This window comes from Anomalospiza imberbis, chromosome 6, assembly GCF_031753505.1.
Source record: "Anomalospiza imberbis isolate Cuckoo-Finch-1a 21T00152 chromosome 6, ASM3175350v1, whole genome shotgun sequence".
NCBI classification, from domain to species: Eukaryota; Metazoa; Chordata; class Aves; order Passeriformes; family Viduidae; genus Anomalospiza; species Anomalospiza imberbis.
Genome location: NC_089686.1, coordinates 38,183,632 through 38,205,032, shown reverse-complemented (window position 1 = coordinate 38,205,032; position 21,401 = coordinate 38,183,632). Strand labels below are relative to the sequence as shown.

Below are 21,401 nucleotides of genomic sequence, written 5' to 3'. Positions count from 1 at the left end.
AGTGAGCTGGGAAGGTGCCGACGCAAGCTCAGGAGAGCAGCGGGTGAGGTCTGCCCCGCTGGAGTCGTGCGGGGCAGGCTGCTCCAGCCCCTCCCTGCGGCACGCTTGGCAGCCGCCTTCTCAATTTAGTTTTAAGTGTTTGTTTTTAGTCGCACATGTCGGCATGCCGGGTGGTTAACTTACAATGTGTCACACAAAACAAGAACAAGCTTCCCAGTTAATCAAAAACCAACAAGACGTCTCATGTCATATTAACGCTACTTGGATCAGACCCAGGAGGAGTAAAAGCCAAGATCCCTCTGCTTTCCTCACTACCTTAATCACTGTGCTACACACGGAAGTTGCTAGAAACACAAACATCAAGAGCTGACCTCTTGTACGCTATCACAGAAGAGGTTTTCAGTGCTGCCTGCGGCTGCATCTCTTCCTCGCTAGAACAACGGGGAAGCCAGGCGAGCTCTGCAGCACACACAGGACCCCAAGCCTGTCCTTGTGTTCCATACAAGCTCACACGCACACAACAGGTACTACTCAGCTGGACAAGCTATCCTTCAGCCTCTGGATCGCGGGAATGTGAAGGCTCACTCACTCCAGTTACACCCATTCAAGACAGAGGCATTTTGTCTCCATGGACACTCAGAAGCTTTTGTGCTGGCACCCGAGCACACGTGGCCATGCAGTGGGGTCAAACTGGTAACCTGCAGCCAGAGCGGAATGCAGAATATCTCTTTCAGTAGCTGTGTGAGCACATGTTAAGCTTAAACCAGTGACCAAACTGGTTTTTAATTAGAGCTGGGTTTGTCTAGTCACAATCTTTTAAACATCTCCAGATATCACAAAAACAGATTTCTTTATATAATGTGAAGTAGATTCTTAGAAAAAAAAAAATCAAACTTAGTAAATGTGGTTTTTTTATCCTTTTTCAAGATTTTTACAAGATTTATAGACTGGAAAAATGTACCCACTTTCCCGATCAATTAAGTCAAATATTTAGAGGAAAAAAAACAACTCTCAAGATGCTAGGAACAAAATACTGCAACAACACTAAAAGTAGCATTTTTAAGCTATAAAAACACTAAACCAAACTTGGAGTCTCAATTTGCATTTCCCAAAGTGAGCCCTAACTTTAACATATAGGTAAAGAGAGGGCAAAGGAGACAAAACGTAGCCTTAGATAAATTCTCTCACCACACAAGTATCAGATAGATAGTTAAGAGGACAGATTCCCCATAATATGACAAAGAAATATATCACAATAGTTTAATAATCCAAAACATTAATAAGGAACATGCATTGGTCTTCAATATGTTCAGAAAATAAAGAAGAGATAGAATTACACATGCCCATACTAGTGCAAGACCATTCTCTGTAAAAATTGCTCTAGAATTCCACCTATTTTCAAATCAGATTATTTTCTTCTAGAATATTATCCTAGAGGGCAAGCAAACTGACACAAACCCTCTCATTTTATGGCTCATTCCTAAGTTCATAAACAGCCTTGAAAAAAACTATTCCTCAGAATCAGATTGGTTTTTGTGATCCAAAATGATGAGTCCAGAAGAGGCCAGATTGATGCAATTGTGCAATCATACTGGTAAGCAAAGTAGTGGCTCAAATTGTTCACAAACAGCTGAAATCAAGGCAGGCAGCCAGGCTGAGACTACAGACGTTTATGAAATGTTAACTGGGCATTTCACTCGGTTCTGAGGCAGAATTAACAGCCTCATGTACCGACCTTATGATTTAATTGCCTGCTATAATACTCTGATAGTTTAGCAGTTCAAGATATCATCATTGTTAACACACTGATATATTGATTCAATTTCACTCCTGACCTGGATTTACTGCATTGCTCATTCTTATTTAGTACTTCAGACTATAGCTATATGTAAAAGCGAGACTTACTTGACTCTTTTTTTAGTCCATTAGGAACAAGCAGGAACTGCTTCCTTTTTCAGCTTTCAAACAGGACTGATAACTACAAGCCTGAAAGATTGATTGTGCTGCTTTTGGCTGGGGTAGAGTTAATTTTCTTCACAGCAGCTGGTATGGGACTATGTTCTGGATTTGTGCTGAACACAGTGATGATAATATAGAGATGTTTTTATTATTGCTGAGCAGGGCTTACACAGAAAAGCCAAATTATTTTCTGCTTTCCATACTGCCACAGTGGTGAGGGGACTGGGGGTGCATGGGAGGTTGAGAGGACACAGTCAGGACAGGTGACCCCAAGTGACCAAAGGGATATTCCAGACCATATGGCATCATGCTCAGCATATAAAATGCAGGGAAGAAGAAGGAAGCAGGGGATGTTTGGAGTGATGATGTTTGTCTTCCCAAGGCCGTGTTCTCCTGGGGATGGATGAGCATCTATCTGCCCAGGGGAAACAGTAAATTAATTCCTTTTTTTTGCTTTGCTAGTGTGCACAGCTTTTGTTTTTCCCTATTAAACTGTCTTTATCTCAACACATGAGTTTTCTAACTTTTATCCTTCGGATTCTCTCTGCAAGCCCACTGATGGGTGAGTGAGTGAGTGAGTGAGTGAGTGAGTGAGTGAGCAGCTGTGTGGGCCTTGGTTGCTGGCTTGGGTTAAACCACAACATTTATTTAAGAACAATTTGTCTGCATCTTTATGTTAATGTATTTGCCACCCAGAATAAAAAATACATAGTAAAAGAACATACATTCTTCTACACCATTTCATTTGTCTCTAACTAGTATAAAAATAGTGACAAATGTCTGCCACTTCAGCCAGGTAATAAGATACACAGTACAAACCTCTATTGCTAGAATAAAACACATTCACTAGAAACTGCCCAAGATGTATCTTCTGACAGAGGCTTCCCACTGACTTTTAACACTGAAATATCTTTTCATTTGGATTTCACACTTTTCTTACAGCTACTGTCCCCAGGCAAATGGTAAAACTACCGTTGCCCCACCCTATGGGCAAAGACCCTCAGGGAAAACCAGATGGCTACTCACACACTTCACAACATTATTGTATTAACAAGATCCACTGATAAGAGGTTTCCCACACTCAAGTTATGAGAACCTTTCTTCTGCAATCCACCAGGCACTTGCAGGCTATTAATGCTGCCCTTAACAGCATATGCTGTGCACACATACAACACTTAGTGACAGAATGATTTGCAGGGCATGGAGTAGGCTAGAAAAAAGGGATGCTGAGCTGTCAAAGGAACCTCTCATTAAATCATATGAAAATAGTGGAGAGGAAAGAATAGGACATAGGGAGAAGTGGAATAAAAGCAATTTAAATAGCTTTCATGCTGTTTGTAGAAGACAATGTAACATAGCTGCTGAATGGAAGATGCCTGCTGTCAGCAGCAAGCACACAGCAACAGGAATACAGAAGAGCGGGGGCTGAGAGGGGAAGAAAGGGGTACACACAAGACATGTTTATTAATCACATTTCAGATTGTCAATTTCCCCCAGAGAACTAAATTAAGCATGAGTAAGCCAATGTAGCCAATGGAGAATTTAGAGAAGAGCCCCAGCTTTACTAAAACAATGATGATAAATTTAATAAAAACACACTAGAACTTTTGAGGGATATGAAGGTGTTTTATAATCTGACAGAAATACTAAGCCAGACTTTGTGCACAAGACTGAGTTGGCAATACAAGTCACTTCTTTTGCAGAAACAAGAACTGGCTTGGCCAACAGAAGAGCACAGCTGCAAGGAATCCTGCCTTAGAGACAGATGATACTGAAACGTTGCTCTTCAGCCTCAGGGCATCTACAGAAGTAGCTCAGGAAATGCTTTTACAGATGAGAGGACACGGCAGGTACATAAAGTCCCAGTTCCAAAGAACAAACAGCCTCACTGCTAATTTCTTTTTCTGCTTTTTAAGAAACCTGCCTTTCTATTTGCGGTTATCTGACAAGTCCAGTCATCTTTTTGAGGACTCAAAAAGACAAAAAAAAAAAAGAGAAAAATGGACAAGTTATGTATCAGGCAAAGTGTTGTATTATTTATACATTACGATCACAATTTCTGTTTCAATTTTCAAGTATCTTCTACCTATAAAAGCCCAAAAACTAAGTTTGCTTTTTCACTGTCCTCATTTATAAACAAGAACAGTAACTTCTTTTTCATACACAAATAATACTGTGGTTCAAGGAAGGCCAAACTACTTGACTAGAGCCACAGAATAAGTCAACAGTAGAATTAAGAATCATAGAATATCCCAAGTTGGAAGGGACGCAAAGGATCATCAAAGTCCATCTCCTGGCCCTGCACAGGACAACCCCAAGAATCACACCATGTGCCTGAGAGCATTGTTCAGACACTTCCTGAACTCTGTCAGGCTTGGTGCTGGGACCAGTTCTGTGGGGAGCCTGTTGCAGTGCCCAATCACCCTCTAGGTGAAGCATCCTTTCTATACCCAATGCAAACTTCTCCTGACTCAGTGTTTGCCCCTCCTCTTCCCCTCACAATGAAGTCGCAGCCTGCAATGACATCTCCCCTCAGTCTGATCTTCTCCAGGCTGAAGGAACGAAGAGACCTCAGCCTCTCCTCGTATGGCTTCCCTCCAGGCCCTTCATCATTCTCATGGCTCTCCTTTGGATGCTCTCTAATAGTTAAATGTCTTTCTTACATTGTGGTGCCCAAAACTGCACACAGGACTTGGGTTGTGCCAGAACAGAGTGGGACAATCCCCTCCCTTGCCCGGTTGGTGATGCTGTCCCTGATGCACCCCAGGGCATGGCTGGCCCTCCTGGCTGCCAGGCCACACCGCTGGGACAGATTATAGCTGTCCCTTTTCCCAGTCTGTTGCTTTTGTTACGTGACCACAGAGGTCAATCCAGGCTGACTGGCAATTAGACAAAAAAAAGCAGATCATTTAAAGAGGTCTTCTGTAGAAGGATTTGACTGTGGGACCTTATGAGGTAGCACATAGAAGAGAGTGGTTTGACTCGGGAAAGTAGAGGAGGGCTTAGCAGATACCACAGCTTTGCATCTGCCAGCTTCACAGAACTTCAAGATACTGGCCTGGTAGACTACTTACACTCATACTTACCTAAGTATGTAGTATATGACACTAAGTGCCACAGGCAACTTTGATAAGTTTCTTTACACGAGAAAAGGCAACAAAATTTAGCAGAAAGCTCGATCCTGAAAGGAAATTGAACTTCTATTAATGGCATTGTTTTCCAAGCTCATTTCTTTGAGGTTCTTTGGATATAGGCAGTTGGGAGACAGACATACTAAACATTACTTACAGTAAGAAAATGCAAAACAGTGAAGATAAAGTTTGCATCATTTAAATCTTGGTATGGTAATTGCTGCAGCAGACATTTGGCCCAACAGTAATTGGAAAAGTGACACCCATTCATTAAAACTGGATCTGTTTATAGGCATATACCTTTTTGAAATTAAACACCTGTATCATAGACTTCAACTGAAGGTCTCATCACAGATGAGATGCCTGAAAAGGCATGTTCCTCTGGCATCTGCTGGCTTCAATAAACTGTCATGTTCTTATAAGTGAATATACCAACATGAAGTTAACAGTCTAATTAATTTCAGACATTTCAACTGGATGGTAGTACCTTAACTGAAACACAACTCTACTTGATTTTAGTTAGATCCATACAGATCTAGGTAAAATGCTGGTATCAAAACTCAATCCTGAATGAGCAATCCACAAAACTCCCAGATTCTTTGGATTGGAGGTTCTCAAACTGTGGATAAGGAGTCCTAAAGCTTCCTACAGAAGCATGCAATATAGGTTTATCCTGCAGAAGATATAAAACAGCAAAGGCTACATGTCTCCATGGAGGCAGATTATAAGGCTCACACAAGATACTATGTTCTAAACTCCTGCAAATCATCTGATTTACAGTAACTATCTCTGTGTATTCTTTACCCACAGCAAGTGTAAAACAATTTGAATTAAGAACACCACAGTTATTTGGAAAGGAAATTTCCTGAGATCTGTTATATACTGCAGAGCTGCTAAGACCCATTGCTTTTAATAAAACTTTACTCCACAGGGCCCAATCTGTCTGCAACAAAGAAGGAACATCTCTGCTAGGTCTGAAAACTACAGAAGAGGTAGCAGATGGTTCAGATACAAGACTCAGGCTTATTGCCAAACTGATCATAGTAGTTTGGCTGATAAAATCTCCATGCTAAGTACTTAAAGGCCATGGAAGAAAGCAATGGTTTATAAACTCCCAAGAGGGACTGTCATTGTTAACCAGAGGCATAGCTTTGCAACTAGACCATGCCACCTTGAAATGAGCTTTAGTATATGCAGTGCTACTTGGTAATGCATGGCCAAAGCAAACTACAGCCATGCCCTAGTATAACAAAGTAGACACTCCTGAAAGGCATAGTTTTTAGCAGTTTGACAGAGTAAAGCTACTTCTCCCACAAAAAATACTGCAATAAGTGGGAGATGTATGCAGCAAAGAAGGTGCTGATATTTCCTAATGGAGAACATCACAGAAGTTTTAATCACCATCAGATTTCATTGCTATCACTTTTCTTGATTAATTCAATGGAAAAGGACAGAAAAGTGAAGTGATCATATCAATTAACACTGGACTGTATTAAATGATCAGCGACAGAACTCTGAAGTGGAGAATAAAGAAGCAACAGATACAGCAAGGTGTTGCTGTACTTGAGTAACTAAATCTAGTTCTCTCACTGCAATCACACTTCGATTTAACATTCAAGATCACACAAAATCTACATGAAAGCAGCTCAGACGTGTGGCAGCACAGATAAGCCACGCTGAATTTCTTGCAAAGAAGGAAGCAGTTGATATCATTTACAGCAGTGTGCTCCTCCGCAGAGCCCCCTGCCCTTCACTAGCTGCTGATGGTAAACCTGCCCTACACAGCCTGCTCTGTGAAGTGCTAAACACACCAGCACTCCAGATGCTAATTGCTACTGCTCCCCTGTGCCTGCCTTTCAAATGAGGGGATAAAAAAAGTATGTCACAAGGATCACAGAGATGCTAAATACGAAGGGAGAATTAAAAAACCCCGTGAATTTGGCAGATGGATCACGATGTCAAGAAGTAAAGTATCGTCAGGGCATGAACAGCCTTCTCGCGGCAGAGTGTAGGAGCTTCCCTTGTGACAGCACAGCCGCTCAGGGGAGAGGAGTTCATAGCGTCAGGCACAGGAATTCCTCCTGCTGCCGGGCGCTGCCGGAACGCGGCCTGGCCCGGGCGCGGCTTGGCCGGGCCTGCAGCGCCCCCGCGCGGCCAGCGCCGCCCGGAGAACGCAGCCTCGGCAGCGAGCAAAAAGCCCGGCGGTGTCCAATACCATGCACGGGATCCCGCAGGAGCTGTACTTTTAACTCATTTACTCTGTTGACTTAGTTAAATACAAAAAAAGTTAAATTTAACAGCCGATAAAACAATCAGATTCAGGTTACACACAGATAGCAGCCTGTGTCTTGGCATTTCTCTTGCCTCACACGCTGCCAGACTGCCACGCTGCACTTGGAACCAATGTTTGCTATTCCGTACCAGTTGTTACCCACATATACACCTATTCCATTTAGTCATGCACATGATGGACATGTAAAATTGTCCCATTATTTGTAGAAGGCCGTTGGGCAGCACTGTTTAGAAATATGACACTCCTCAAAGGGCAAACTTTTATTTTATTGCCATATGTACATAGAACAGTGCTTCCAATTCCCCTCCTTTCAGAAGGGCAGTAGATATGCTGTGCAAGAAATGAAGTTACTATGATGCAATCTGTGGAAATAATGGTTTAGTGCTAGACAGAGAGACTCTGGAGAGCCTTCCCTCCCTTATGCACTCATTACCAGAAGGCAAGCAGACACGGTCTCCAATTCACAGATCCCAGAAAATAAGACTGCAGTAGTCACAACAACATTGTTTTATGTATTGAAAAGCATCTGATTTAACTAGGAAAGTGCTGTCAGAAGAAACAAGAAATTTGAAGTGCAGCAAAGATAAGATAGTACTAGGAATGGTATTTAAGTCAAAGAACTTCAGAGCTCTTTTTCTTTCATGAGGTATTTGCAATGATTCCTGCAACTATACTGTCTTTATAATAATTCTGGTAGGTCTGTGTTGGTAGACAGCAGCTTCTAAAGAACACTTCTGTTACTCAACTCGACGAATATCCAAAGTCAGCTATAAATTCACCATAATCCTGATTGCTCTCCTTCAGGACAAATTTTCCACTTCTTCTCCCAAGCAGACTCTAGTTTCAGTTGTGCTCTCAACGTCCCTCCTATTTTGTTACTCTTGAGGTCATTGTAAATTCAAAAGGTACATACTGAGCTCAGACTTTATCTACTGTATCACTGCTTAATCAAATCAGCTCAACTGCTACAGTTCTTTTTCCTCATACCAATAAAGTGGGTATATCCAGACCACATACTTCTCCCAGACCATCCAATAAGTCACAGAAGTAGAATATTAACACCGACATAATTCACTGTCATTCAAACCAGCCAGGGTTGCAGGCAGAACAACTTACTTTCATTTAAAAAAGTTAGTTTGCAAAAACACATTGAAAAAACCTCTTTTGATTATACAAGTCAAAGCCATAGTCCAAAATCTAAGCCTATTCCTGATAAACTGATGCGACAAGATGGGTTTTACATTCCAGGATATAGTCTCCAGACTCATATAATCATCAGCTTCAGCTAGTGACCGGAATTCTTACTTCAATGAACTGTCATTACATGCTGACTAGGCATTTCTTACAAAGTAAGGAGGGGAAGGGAATATTCATATTATATCCTCTATGTATTCGTAGAATAATCACAACATCCTCCACATTTATTTGTTTCTGGCTTAATACGAGTTGCAAAAGAAACCTACCTTTCACTTACCTCTATATACTGTAATTATCAACACAAAGTATATGAAATGGCAGAACAAGAAATTACAACTTAATAAGAAAACTTTAACAGAATGCTCAACAAGAAGGGATGGGAGCAGCAACTCCCTAAAACCATCCACTTGGTTCATATTCCCTTTAAGAATGGCTGTCAGTATAAATGCTGTATCAGCATCTTTTTCTCTTAAAGGAAAAATATAAAACACATTTATGTTTCCCAGAGACATGTCATGGTATTTTAACAGTAAGTTGCTAATAAGGATCTCAGCGCTCTCTGGGTTGTTTAAGCCATCCACAGTTATTATGAGTGATTGTGTTTTAGAAGCCAGTGAACTGAAGACAAAGCTCAGGATGTATTATCACTTGCAGCAATGCTAGCAGCTTCTATTCAAAAGAAAGCAGCACCTATTTTGCTGCATGTATACAATGTCTGTGACTTTTGCACAGTGGGAAAAAATCTGTTCCCTGCATAAATCCAGGGCATGTCATTGCAAACAAGGTTTTTAATTAAAATCGGCATCTCTGTGCCTCCTGCTGATGGACAGCATCTCATTGCCTCCTACTCAGATGGCTAAACTGGCTTCCAAGAGAGACAGTGAAAAGAAACAAAATCACTAGAATACCTAACTTTGACAAGTCTCTGCTGGGGACAATTTCAATAGCAGTATGCTGCAGAGAGAGGTAAAGAGAGAAAAGGGGACTGCTTAGGAAGGCTCCCCTAATGAAGACTCAAAACATCACAAACAAGGCAGTAGAGGAAGCATTTTATTCATAAGCCTGAAGACAGGATGAACAAGCAGGACAATTTTAATCAGAAGCCATATTGTTAAAGAGAATGCAGAACTGTGTCTGCACCTCAGTGGGTAAACCCTTCCTTTGAATGCAAAAGAAGGCTTAGGGGCTGGCTAGACCTCTGGCTGGGAGGTTGGCTAAACTGTCAGCTCTGACAAAGCTTTAACCCTCTCAGAAAACAGGCAAATACAGGTTCAAGTCAGACAGATAAATCAGACTTATTGGCCAGAACATTTTCTTCAATTGATTGCAAAGAGCTTATATTGAATGCCAACACTGTACCTTCGGGAGGCTCTTCCCGCAGATGAGGAGGCAATTCTTCACTTGCAGTCTCAGTTTCATCACCCACCATCTGTGTTTCTAAGCTAGGGCCCTGCAGAACAGAATAGCAAGAGGAGGTAAATTGCAGAAAGTTCAGACAGGAACCACAAAAATGGTTACAGGATTAGAGAATACACCAGACAGTAAGGACACAAGGCGCTCACTTTAGCTGATGAGAAAGAAAGAGCTGGGAGATTTGTTTGCAGTCAAATTACAGAAAGGGGAAAGTAAAAAAAAAAAAAAAAAATAAAAGCAAAGAGCAAAATTACAAGGGTCTTAATTTCTTAATTGACTGAAAAGCAGAAAATGAACAATGAAACACAATTTCTAAGTTACTATTTCCAAAACACATAATGCAGTAACATATTAAAATTTTTAATTATCAAGGGTAGCAGCAGATCCACCATCAACTGGAATTTTCAGGAAAAAACCTTATCTTTGCCTTATCAAGACTAGATTCTGAAATGTCACTTTTTTCAAAGGAAAACAAAGCAAACTCGTTTACGATCGTCTAACCTAAGCAGGTCCATTGACCATGGAGTTTTCCCCTACAAGCCCAATACATCCATTTGTGCCTCCAAGTGTAATATGCCAAATTAATCATTCCTGAAAAACTACTGGACTACTCTTCCAGGTTTTGCATTTCCATGTTCCAGCCTTCTTGATCCTGTAAAGAGCCTGCAATGTTACTGCTGGAAGAACATGAGCAGAGTTAAAAGATTTGCAGCTGAACTCAATTTACACACACAATATTTTCACGACATGTGGAGGTATAAAAGTGTAGTTGCTTTTTCAGTTTTAAACTATTACAGGAGAAAAAAAAAAATCAACATCTTCTTCCACCCAACTTACCTTTTTTGTAAGTTACAGAAGAGTAAACACTAGGCATAGCTAGAAGGCTCCCTTAAAAAAATCCCTAATTTTCTTTGCAATGTTAGTACAGTGAAGAGTAAAATGACAAACTTAGCAGTCATTAGGAAATGAAGCTTTTGTGCACTTTGAAAACATGACTGGGTTTGTAGTCTGAACTATCTGAAAATGTGTACTAACATACACAGCTGGAATGTTACAGAAATACAGCTGGTACATCAACAGATTGCAAAATGTTATTATTTGAACTCGGGAAGAAAAGGGGCTCATGGCCCTAAAGCTGCAGTATTTAGTTTCATCCTTTCCAAACCCTGTGACTGAGAGGTTACCCTCAGCAGCATTGGCTACTTTCTCTCTTTCCTCAATTATGAAGAGTAACACACTTTTCAAATTCCATCCTTCGCACAAGTAGCTCACATTTTCATCCATTCCCCTTTTTTTTTTCAAAAAATGGACATGAAAACAATAAATACCACCATGCTTTTCAGATGTTTTACAGCAGGGAAAAAGGGAAACTGTCCAGGTGAAGTGTATAGGTCTGCTGTGATGGTGCCAGGGTCACAACCTGGATTTCTGCCATCCACCTAGGCTATTTACCTATTTCTCCTCACTTAAAAACACCCAGTATCAACATTGCCCAGCTTTGGTCAGTGAAGAGTTCGGACATTAGGTCATGCCTTGTGGTAGCTATCAGAGAAAGGGAAAAAAGTGCTTACCACATGGTACAGATGGGAAAGTAGTAAGTTGCCTTAGTCCAATTAAAAAAAAAACAAACCAAAAAAAAAAAAAAAAAAAAACCAACCAAAAAAAAACAAAACCACAAAAACCAACAACCCAGGAGTCAGTAATCAACATCAAGATCTAACCATCTCCTCACTTCAATTAAATAATGTGGTGTAGGTTTTAAGAACATGTAAAGAATTCTGGGTAAGAGCAACAAATTGAATATAAAGTATGTATTTAAGTTTCTACATCAACTGGCAATATATGAATTTACACTTCCTTCCTACCCATCAGTGCCACAGAGAGAAAAGAAAAAGGGAAGATGAGGCTACAGTACTATACCAGATTGAAGATTTATTTTTAATATAAAACATGTAAGATATGAGGCACCAATATGTGCCTTGGAAGCATTCTGAACCACAACTATGGAACTCCTAAACTAGAAGGGGTCTTGAATGCAAATCCTGTGCCTGTACTTTCTGATTCACAACCGTAAAACTAATTTAATTTCTTAAAACAAGTAAGAGCCATCTGCACATACTAGCTATATGCTGCTCAAGGAAACAATCCAACTTCCAGGGACTATGGAAAAGCCAGCAAGAAAAGCCTTATCTTTCCTTCTTCAAAATAGCCAGTATTCTCAATTTCCTATGAGACAAACCTGCTCAGTAGCTTCTCTCAATAACAGCCTATGATAAGTGGTGCTCCTTTGGGTTACAGTTGTTGTCATCCACATAAATACAAAGAGGATGCAAAATGCTACCAAAAGTGATTTGGTGGCATCACAGTTTTTTCTTCCTCATTTATTAACTGCTTACTGCTTGGTGTTCATGAACAATACAATGCTCCAGTATGGTGGCTATCACTGACAACACTTACTCGAAAACAAAGATTTCTCTTAGTTGAAGGTCAGCCTTGTACCTAAGCTAGCATTAACAAATCCAGCTGTGAAAAAAACAGAGCCCATTACAGACCACCGTGAAGTCCATGGCTGAGCAACTGTTTGCCATCACCTATTTCCCTCCAATTCAAAACTTTTAACACCTGCTACTGGAATACTACAGAAGAAAAATGCTCAGTCCAAGACTACTGCTTCTACAGAACACGCTGAATGTCTAACAGAAATGACCAGAATTTTTGTGGATTTTTTTTCCACTACGCAAAACCATTTAACCATAACACATCATATTTTAACTGTATTTGGCATACATTTCTTGTATGGCTTTGAGAATTCTTCCCCCCCAAAAAAGTATTTACAATTTTTTTTCTCAATTTCATGTTAAAAATAAAACAGTCTAAACTGAAGCATGGACATGTCAAGTAATCCCCAATTTTAAGTTTTTCAAGAATTTTGTTTTGCAAGAAACTTGGCAATCTTGAGATTTCCTAGTTCCTAAAATAAAGTTCAAAATGCTTTCTACAGAATAAATCCAGTTCTTAGCTCACTGATATCTTATCACAATATATATTCACCTATATACAGGGAGATTCTAAAAGTAGTCTTGTAAACATCACTGTATCAGACTTCAGCATGTCTGTCTAGTGACTGAGGCCAGTGAGTAAGTGTGCATGGCACTGAGATTCACTAATGAAAATGTGCAACAGTTAACAGTAGATGAAATTCTAGGTTCTCATATACATATCCAGAAGTAATATTTAAGGCTCACTGACAGGTGCCATTAACAAGAATACAAAGTCTCTTTACAATAGCATTTTTTCCTTGTGTTAGCATGTCCATTGCTTTTTTAGTTACGTCTACAGAGTTCAATTCACTGGACCTGCCGCAAGCTTGGTAATGAACATTTACCATATCTACAGTTCTGGCAGCACAGTCATCTACAGCAATCAAAAAAATCCAGGAAATTATCTTCTGAGAAGGTTTGTATAATAAGGTTGAGTCCAACAACTTTGCCTCAACCTTTCTTTTTACACTATCATTTCAAGAATACAGCATCAGTTACATCTTTTTTTCATTCTTAAGGATCCATGACAGACAAGTAGGGGAATGGGATGCACACAGCTTTGTAAGTTATTGGCTTGCAGGTTCAATAATAATCCTCTGGAGCTGCAGTGGTGGCAGAAGGAATATACACAGATTGCTTCTGCTTTGACACTCCCTCAGGAGCATCTGGGATGCAGGAAGGTGTATCAACAGTTCAGAAACATCAGCAGATATTACTGTACAATATTCTTTCAATTATTTAGGGTTTGTATAGCCTCTTAAAGGGGGAATGAGTTTCCATTCCTCACTAGAACCACTAGAGAAGCACAAACTTAAATAGGTATTATAACAGAAAGTTAGGTTATGGCACAAAGCCTAAGAACATATAACTAAGAAAAACCTCTTAGCTCTTCAAAGACAGTCCCTGCCCTCAAGCAGGGACAAGCAAGCACTTCATACAATTCCTTGATGAGTACTTTACTATGAGCACCATTAAGACTTAGTGGCAATTTTTCTGTCATATTTTAACACAATCTCCAAGATGAACAAGAACAAGTAAACTCAAGCAGAGATAACACCCACCCTTCCAAGATGAAGTTACAGATGTGAGATTTCAAGGTAGCTCACTCTGTCCCTGCCAACAGTTTCAATGAACTGTTAAGGAAACTGAAAAGCTTTGTATGAATTCAGCAAATTATAAAGATCAAGAGCTATAGGATTTCTATAGGAATTCTCACAGAAACTGAGAAACATACAATCCCCTGTCCTGATCACACTGCATGACCTTACAATGTGGTTTAACACAAATGCTATGGACTGCTGTGACCTGGCAAATTAGTGTTTGTGGATTTATAATGAGTTTCATAGAAGGCTTTGTGTTTATGGATAGAGAGGGCTGCCGGTACTGAACTAAACAAGTGTGACAAATTGCATACAAGCATTTCAGAGTATACCTCATGCTCTTCCACAGGACGCAATATTTTGAGAGTAATTCTGACCAGAACCTCAGCTATATGCTCGGATTTTCAATATATTTAAAGGCTGTGCATTTTACAAGTGCTGTAGTAAATGCATGCATGACAGAAAGTTCTATCCAGTCACGGCCAGCATTTTCCACAAGGTACAGAGTTATGTTTATGACACTGAAACCAAGAGCTCCATTTATCATCCCATTTGTACTAACAAGTGATACCAGCATGCTCAATCACAAAAAGAGCCATACTACCTCAGTCTCAAAGTACTCAAAACACTCACACAGTACAGAAGCAATCCCAACACCAAGTGATCAGCGTCAGCTCATTTTGCTCCTAAGTCAATACCAACATGAGACTGCCATTGCAAATGCCCCAATATGGCTCTGTTTTCTAAAGAGTCATCTTGAAGCAACCAAAAAATCCTACCTGCACCACCATCACTTTTAGGCCTTTTAGGCTCTACTTTTGTACTTAGCATTATATTAATTATGGTATATAATCTTAAACTGAAGTCTGTCAATTAACTGCTTACTGAGTCAGGAATTCATTTTCTTAATGAGCAGCAAAATACAAAGCTCCAAAACAAAATCCAAGAAGCGCAAGTATGAGGGATGGCAATCAAATTTAAAATTATATATATATATATATATATATATATTTCTTGCGAAAAATTATTATTGAAATTGAACAAGTTTGGGACAAATAATTTCAAATTTCCTTCAGAGAACCACATACCTTATAATTCTGCTCCTTCTCACCATTCCTACTCTACTCACAAAAGACAAAAAAAATTTTTTAATCCCCTACCATAAGCAGAACCAGAAGGAAATACATCATGTAAATACTCTTCTCTGTTATACTCAAACTTATAAGTAATCTTTTCCCCCTTTCAGAACAGAAGCTGGAGGAATCTAAAGGTCATAGTCATGGATTCAGCAGCAGTTTACTGTCTCAGTTCGGAGACTACACTTTGGAAATAATTCTAAAATCCACAGCTTTAGCTACTACTTTCCCTGTGTATTTTCAAGTGAAAATGGTATTTATTTCCTGATCTAAACCTTCATATTCCCATTCTTGCTTCTAAACACTTTACTCCAGTTTCTCCTTTCTGACATTATTCTTCATTCATTTACATTCTGGACTTGATCCTAGAATCTAACTTCTTCCATTGTAAGAAACTGCCACATTCCTCCTAAAGCCTCTCCTCAAGAGCCCAGAAGGTCAGACTTGCTTCTTTCTAGGCAAATCCTCAACTACCACCATAAATCACATGCCCTCTGTCATGCCTAACAGTGACTTTCAGACCTGGCATTCTATGTAGGCACAATTCCAATAAAGCAATTAAGCAGAGGAAAATTCATGGCAACCCAGGCTTCATACCTCCACATCTGTGATTTCACTTGTAAGCTTCCCAGCACAGGTCCAAGGCCTTTTTTATAGAGTATCAAATATATGTCAAGTGATAATCATAAAGATTAGATGCACCCCTAAAGAATGATAAGTCTCAGTGGATCTGTGTGAAGAAACAAGTGAAGTAATCCCCAAACACAGAACAGTTTGTTTAGTGCTTTGGGATGCTAAAGTATCCCAGTGAAAGCATTGGCTATTTATGTATCAGGTTTAAAGAATACTTATTTGAAATCCACAAGGCTAAAACCCACAGTTTCCTGCCCATTAGCATACTTTGCCCCTTCCTAACACCACAAAATCAAAACCCCAGCTCTTTTCATCCCAACTTCACTTTCTCCAAATGTCTGAGAGATGATACATGTTATGACTGACTGTTTGCAGAGGCCAAAGGGCTTGTCAGATCCAGTAACAATGAAGCTGACCTTCATCAGGCTTTCCTAAAATGACATCATTAATGACACTGTTAATTTGGGATCTTTTCTCTATCCAGTCACTGTTACAAAGTTTCTCATAACTTATCTTGGATATTTCATGTTGAAACAAATAAAATTGTTCCATCTTCCATATCTGAAAATGGCTTGTGGCTCACAATGCCCTTTCTGCTTTTTACAAAATTACATAAGGTCTCAATTCCTACAGAAAAAAAAGGGGGCTGTTGTTTAAAGAAAAATAAAAATTAACCAGCCACTGGGTAGGTAGTTCAACATGATGACAACCTTTTCCAGGGAGCTGAGGACCTACAGGTCCTCTTCAGCTGAAGCACATAACTACCCAACCATCTCCTTATTCTCTGCTGCTCAAATAACCATGCTCAGACACTGGGAACAAGTTTAAAACTATCACTGTACTTTTGTTAGGCAGTTTGTAGCTGCAACTTTTATTTCAGCAATGAATTTTCAGCACATTAAGGAATTAAGACTTTAATTTAAAGTTTTCTAAATGCAATAGGAACATTCCATTGAATCTGCTATCATTATTGATTGCACACCCACACCTTTGGTATTTCCAGTGTCGGTTGGATTTTTCCTGCAGCAGGCATAACATAGATCTGCAACTATAATTTTTTTTTTCCTTTCCTCTATGTTTAAGAAAGCCTCTTGATGGATGCTTTGCTTTTAATTTTGCAAAACAAAGTTCACTTATAATGAGAGCTTCTGTGCCAGGTTTCAGCCCAAGGGGAATTTGAGTTGCAGTTATAAATCCCCTGGAACACTAAAGGAAAGTACAGAAATAGAAGTGCTGAGGACAGTAGTGTAAAATTGTAGCATTTTGTTCAAAGTACACTGTAACAAAGAATAGAAAAGTTGCTTAGATTACTTGCTGTTTTCTGAGTTTGGACAAACACATTAGGGAGGCTACAATTTTAACACTTAATTTTGTCTTGACAACAGGACTGGCGGAGAAAGGCAATGAGAGCAACATTTAATACTGCAAATGCCAAGGCAAGATTGAGTTCTATTCTCAGCAGAACAGTCAAATCCTATTTTTACAGCAATAAAATAACTTTGTACTGTCAGTAATCCAAATTAGGGTTTATTTGGCATAAATAAATTTTCAAGAGTACTAATGACACCACAGTTTATTCTCCATTCAGCAAGCCAGTAAACTGATGGTTTACACTTTCCATGTTCATGTTTTGTATGGGGTAGATAGCACCATTTCTACAACAAGCAGCCAATACAGTCTGCTCAGTGGTAGACCAGACAGTTCTGGATTTTTAATTAATTATTGTATTGAATTTTGTCTTGATCGACCATTTATTTTCCATCTGGATTTTACCTACTAAATCAATGTTAGCACAGAAAGAATGTAAGAGTGGTTTTCAAAATCCAAACCAAGCAAATCATATTTCGTTTGATCACCTGCTGACGTGGCCCAAAGAGAATAACTAACATACTATACTATAACATACTGTAACTATACTATAACATACTATAAATGTACTTTTCCGGCTTGGTCCTTGACAGATGGATTTAGTGATTAATGAGAGTTTTATTCTGCCTAAAGAAATGAGAGAATGCACTCTACAGAAAGAATATTCTTCATTTTCCTAACAAGAGGTGGAAGTATCACTCTAGGGAGCTGCAGATAGCATGAGAAATTTGTCTGAAAAATGAGAAGTCCTTTGTCTAATAATACAGGCATATATGACAGAGGTCATTAAGATTTTCTCAACCATGCTAGAGATCTATAATGTAATACCCTTTTCACTATCCTTAGTAGGGTCACAATAAAAAACAGAAACAAAAAAAAAAACCTCATGGAAAGATGCATTAAGCAGTATTCTATAACTGTGACTTCATATGATTCAATTTCCATGCACTTATTTCCTTAAAAGTGCACTACTACTGTTTTAGCTTTAATGAGCTGAAATTTAAGTAATTTTTGAGGGCTTTTACAGCTAGAACATCAGAATTTTTACTATAAGACTTGAATTCAAAGTACATAAGCATATATACAGCTTGAAAATATATAAGCATTCTCCCCAAAACAGTCACAAGAGACATCACTGCAAGAGTTTGAAACACAAGTCATCTTGCCAAAAATCTTGATTTCCTTTTTAAAAAATTCAACTAAAAAAAAACACCTGCAAATTCATTTGAAGTTAAAAATTTCTTTCAAAACCTTCAAAAGTAATTTTAGATGCTAGAAATTGAGGATAAATATAAAATATTTTATTCAGGACAGAACTTATTCCTGTGTCCTTATTTCATTAAGTATTTCAAAATGCATTTTCTGCATTTGTTAATTAGCTGGGAGATTGCATTATGATTTATTTATCACACAACTTTTAAATTTATTCTGTTGATGGCTAGGTAGTTAAATATTTCCTTCCTTACAAATGAGTTTTGAACTCACATCAGAGCTTTTCAATATCAGTACGGCTTGTCATTCTATGCACTTACTGTAGCGCTTTAAAGAAGAAACATTTCAGATAAAATATTTACTAACTCTACAGAACAAAAGCTACATCTTCTGGTACTGTTAAGCCCTGCAATTTCACACCTAGCCTGCACAGTCAAAACTTGACTGCCAGAAGCACTGCCAGCAGTAACACCCCCTTTATTTAAGGCTCCATAGAGAGCTCTTTTTCTCCCAAACTCACTCCAAGAAGTAGTAAGAAAGGTCACAACTTGCTGCATACAAGATTCCAACCAGAGTTACTACACTCAGCAACCAAACAGCCATCAGACAGAAAAAACACTTGATCACTATGAACACAAGCAACACATTAGTAAGATTTAATTCAGGAAGCAATAGCTTTTGGTAACTGCTGCCTTCTGCTTTGAAGATCTGTGAGGTGCAAAGGTTCTCCCTCCAAAATGTTTTAGAATGAATCAAAGCCCAAGAATTGCAGTAGACCTTGAGCAGCTCTGCGGACATATTAAGACTAAGATTTACCAGCACAAGCCATTTCTGTGATGCCCACTAAGTTCAATCAGAACATTATTTTGAAGAAACTTAAGAGCTCTACTATTTGTCCCATCTATGTAAGAATATACCTTTGCCCAGAACTTCGAAGGTATGCAACCCTTTCCCACCTCTCTGAAATTCAGCTGAAATATTGGAAAACCTCTACAAGGTTTGTAAGGCAGCTCAGAAATAAAGAAAAACAGATGTGACCAATCACAGGCAAATATTTCAATCAAAATTATCTACAGAATATGTACTCCATGTACCCTTTTACTCTATCACTTACATGCATGCTCCTCCTGATTCCTGCACTGTTGTATTGTGTTTTTAAGTTTCATGGTTTTGTACCAGTTCTGTAATGGTTCATCTCTTTATCCCCCTCCATGGTTTTACCCTGAACTACCCCTTTCCTTGTATGTCAATCCCCTCCTCCTTCCCTGATGTCAATCTCCCCCCAGTTTGCTGGATCATTTCCCTGTCCCCTCCCTGGTGCCTTGTCCATCACTCAACTCCCCATCCCACTCATCCAGAACCTTCCACAAAGGGCATCGAGTGATTGGACGTGGGCCAGGGGTCCCTCCTTCCCACCTCCCCTGTTGACTTCCCCCTGTGTCTGTCTCCCCACCTTCCACTGCCCCAAACATTCCCATTGGTGGGTGGGTGATCTCGTCCCCTGTTTCCACCCCCGTTTATATTGTGCTGCACAGCCCAGTTGAGGGGCTGCGGTCGGTTGGCTCCCCTGGGTTGTGGATCTCTTCAGAGCTCTCCTTAATAAACCTGGACTTTACTCCTGACTGGAGTCTACTCCTTACTTCCACCATCATCGCAAGCGTCTCACCCCGCAAGGCCAAAAGCCATAGCCACCCTCCCGACCTCCCGAGGCACGGGAGAGTGTCCCCCGCCGTCTGCTGTGCCGGAGCGAGCCGGGAGTCCCTGAGTGGACACAAGGAGTGGCACAGCGACACTAGACCACATTTAGGACTACATGCTAGGAAAACAAAATCTTACTATATACTCCATAGAAAGCAATAACTCATGTCTCTTATTTTTATAAGCTGTTCCTTTCCCAAGTACTCTTCATTTCAACTATAAAGAGGCCTGCTAAACAGGATCGGACACATGTAAAAAAAATAAAAAAAGATTACATATACATCATTTTGACAGGACAACCCACAACATCCTTAAGGAACAGAGCTGTCTGTAAACACAAGCAAGAAAAATATTTACTTGAGCTTTCCATAAATTTAATACTGCATCTTCAAAATATCTTGCCTTATTCTGATCTCTAAAATTTATCTGTCAACACTCACTATCATAGGCAGTCAGAAAAAGAACTATAGGCAGTAAGTTCACATTCTTTCTCTTAAATTTAGCTTTAAGTTTCTCAAAGTAAAACGTCACATTTATGACACTTGTCATATCCCAAGCTATATAACTTAACTGAGCACGTGCCAAAGCACCACAAGCTTTCATTCTACTTTGAAGAATCCTTTCAATAAAGCTAATTCACCGAAATCACATCTTGAGCTTGCTTTCATGAACAAGAACTTCAATATGCCACTCTCAATACCTTTCCTTTCTCTGATTTTGGATTTAGGTTAGCCCAGTGACAGCAGCAGTGTTAGAAGCAGTCGCCACAGCAGAACCATACCAGGAACTGTCCTCATGCCTCAACTCGTTCACAGATTGAAGATACAGCATGAAGAGGTTCTGTTAGCAAGGGCACAAGAACCTTCTCCAGTGCTGCCTAAGACTTGAGAAATCAAGCATTTAGCCACAAGAGATGAATACTGGGAAGCTACTATGTTGTGGGACAGTGATTAGCAGCTGACTGTGATAGACAGGCAGGGATTTGGTTATCTCCCCACTGCCCTAATAAATGGAACTGCCCTTCCCACAGGACAGACACATTACCCAGGCTCCTAATGCAGCCTGAAAAGGTGTATTTCCTTGCCATCAGGATCATCTGCCCTTGAAGGAAAGCAAACTTTATTGACGTATTCAAAAGGTATCACTTATCACTACACACAGAAAAGGTCCACTTCCTGAAACAATCTGAGCTGCTTGCCTCTCATTCCTGTCCTACAAAG

General features: G+C 39.6%; 1 protein-coding gene across 2 annotated transcripts in view; it reads right to left on the bottom strand.

Annotated features, from left to right (window-relative positions):
- Positions 1-21,401, bottom strand: part of LOC137475810 (transmembrane protein 263-like) — a 198,532-nt gene that overhangs the window by 174,380 nt on the left and 2,751 nt on the right. Inside the window, exons 1-2 of one of the 2 annotated variants that reach the window (XM_068193502.1) lie at positions 17,219-17,243; positions 9,940-10,030 (exon numbers count right to left, since the gene is read on the bottom strand). In XM_068193502.1, coding sequence (XP_068049603.1) covers positions 9,940-10,009 — 70 coding nt within the window. In that variant the 5' untranslated portion in view covers positions 10,010-10,030; positions 17,219-17,243. Of the gene's footprint in view, positions 1-9,939; positions 10,031-17,218; positions 17,244-21,401 lie in introns of those variants that run through there. The other variant, XM_068193500.1, reaches the window with a different exon arrangement.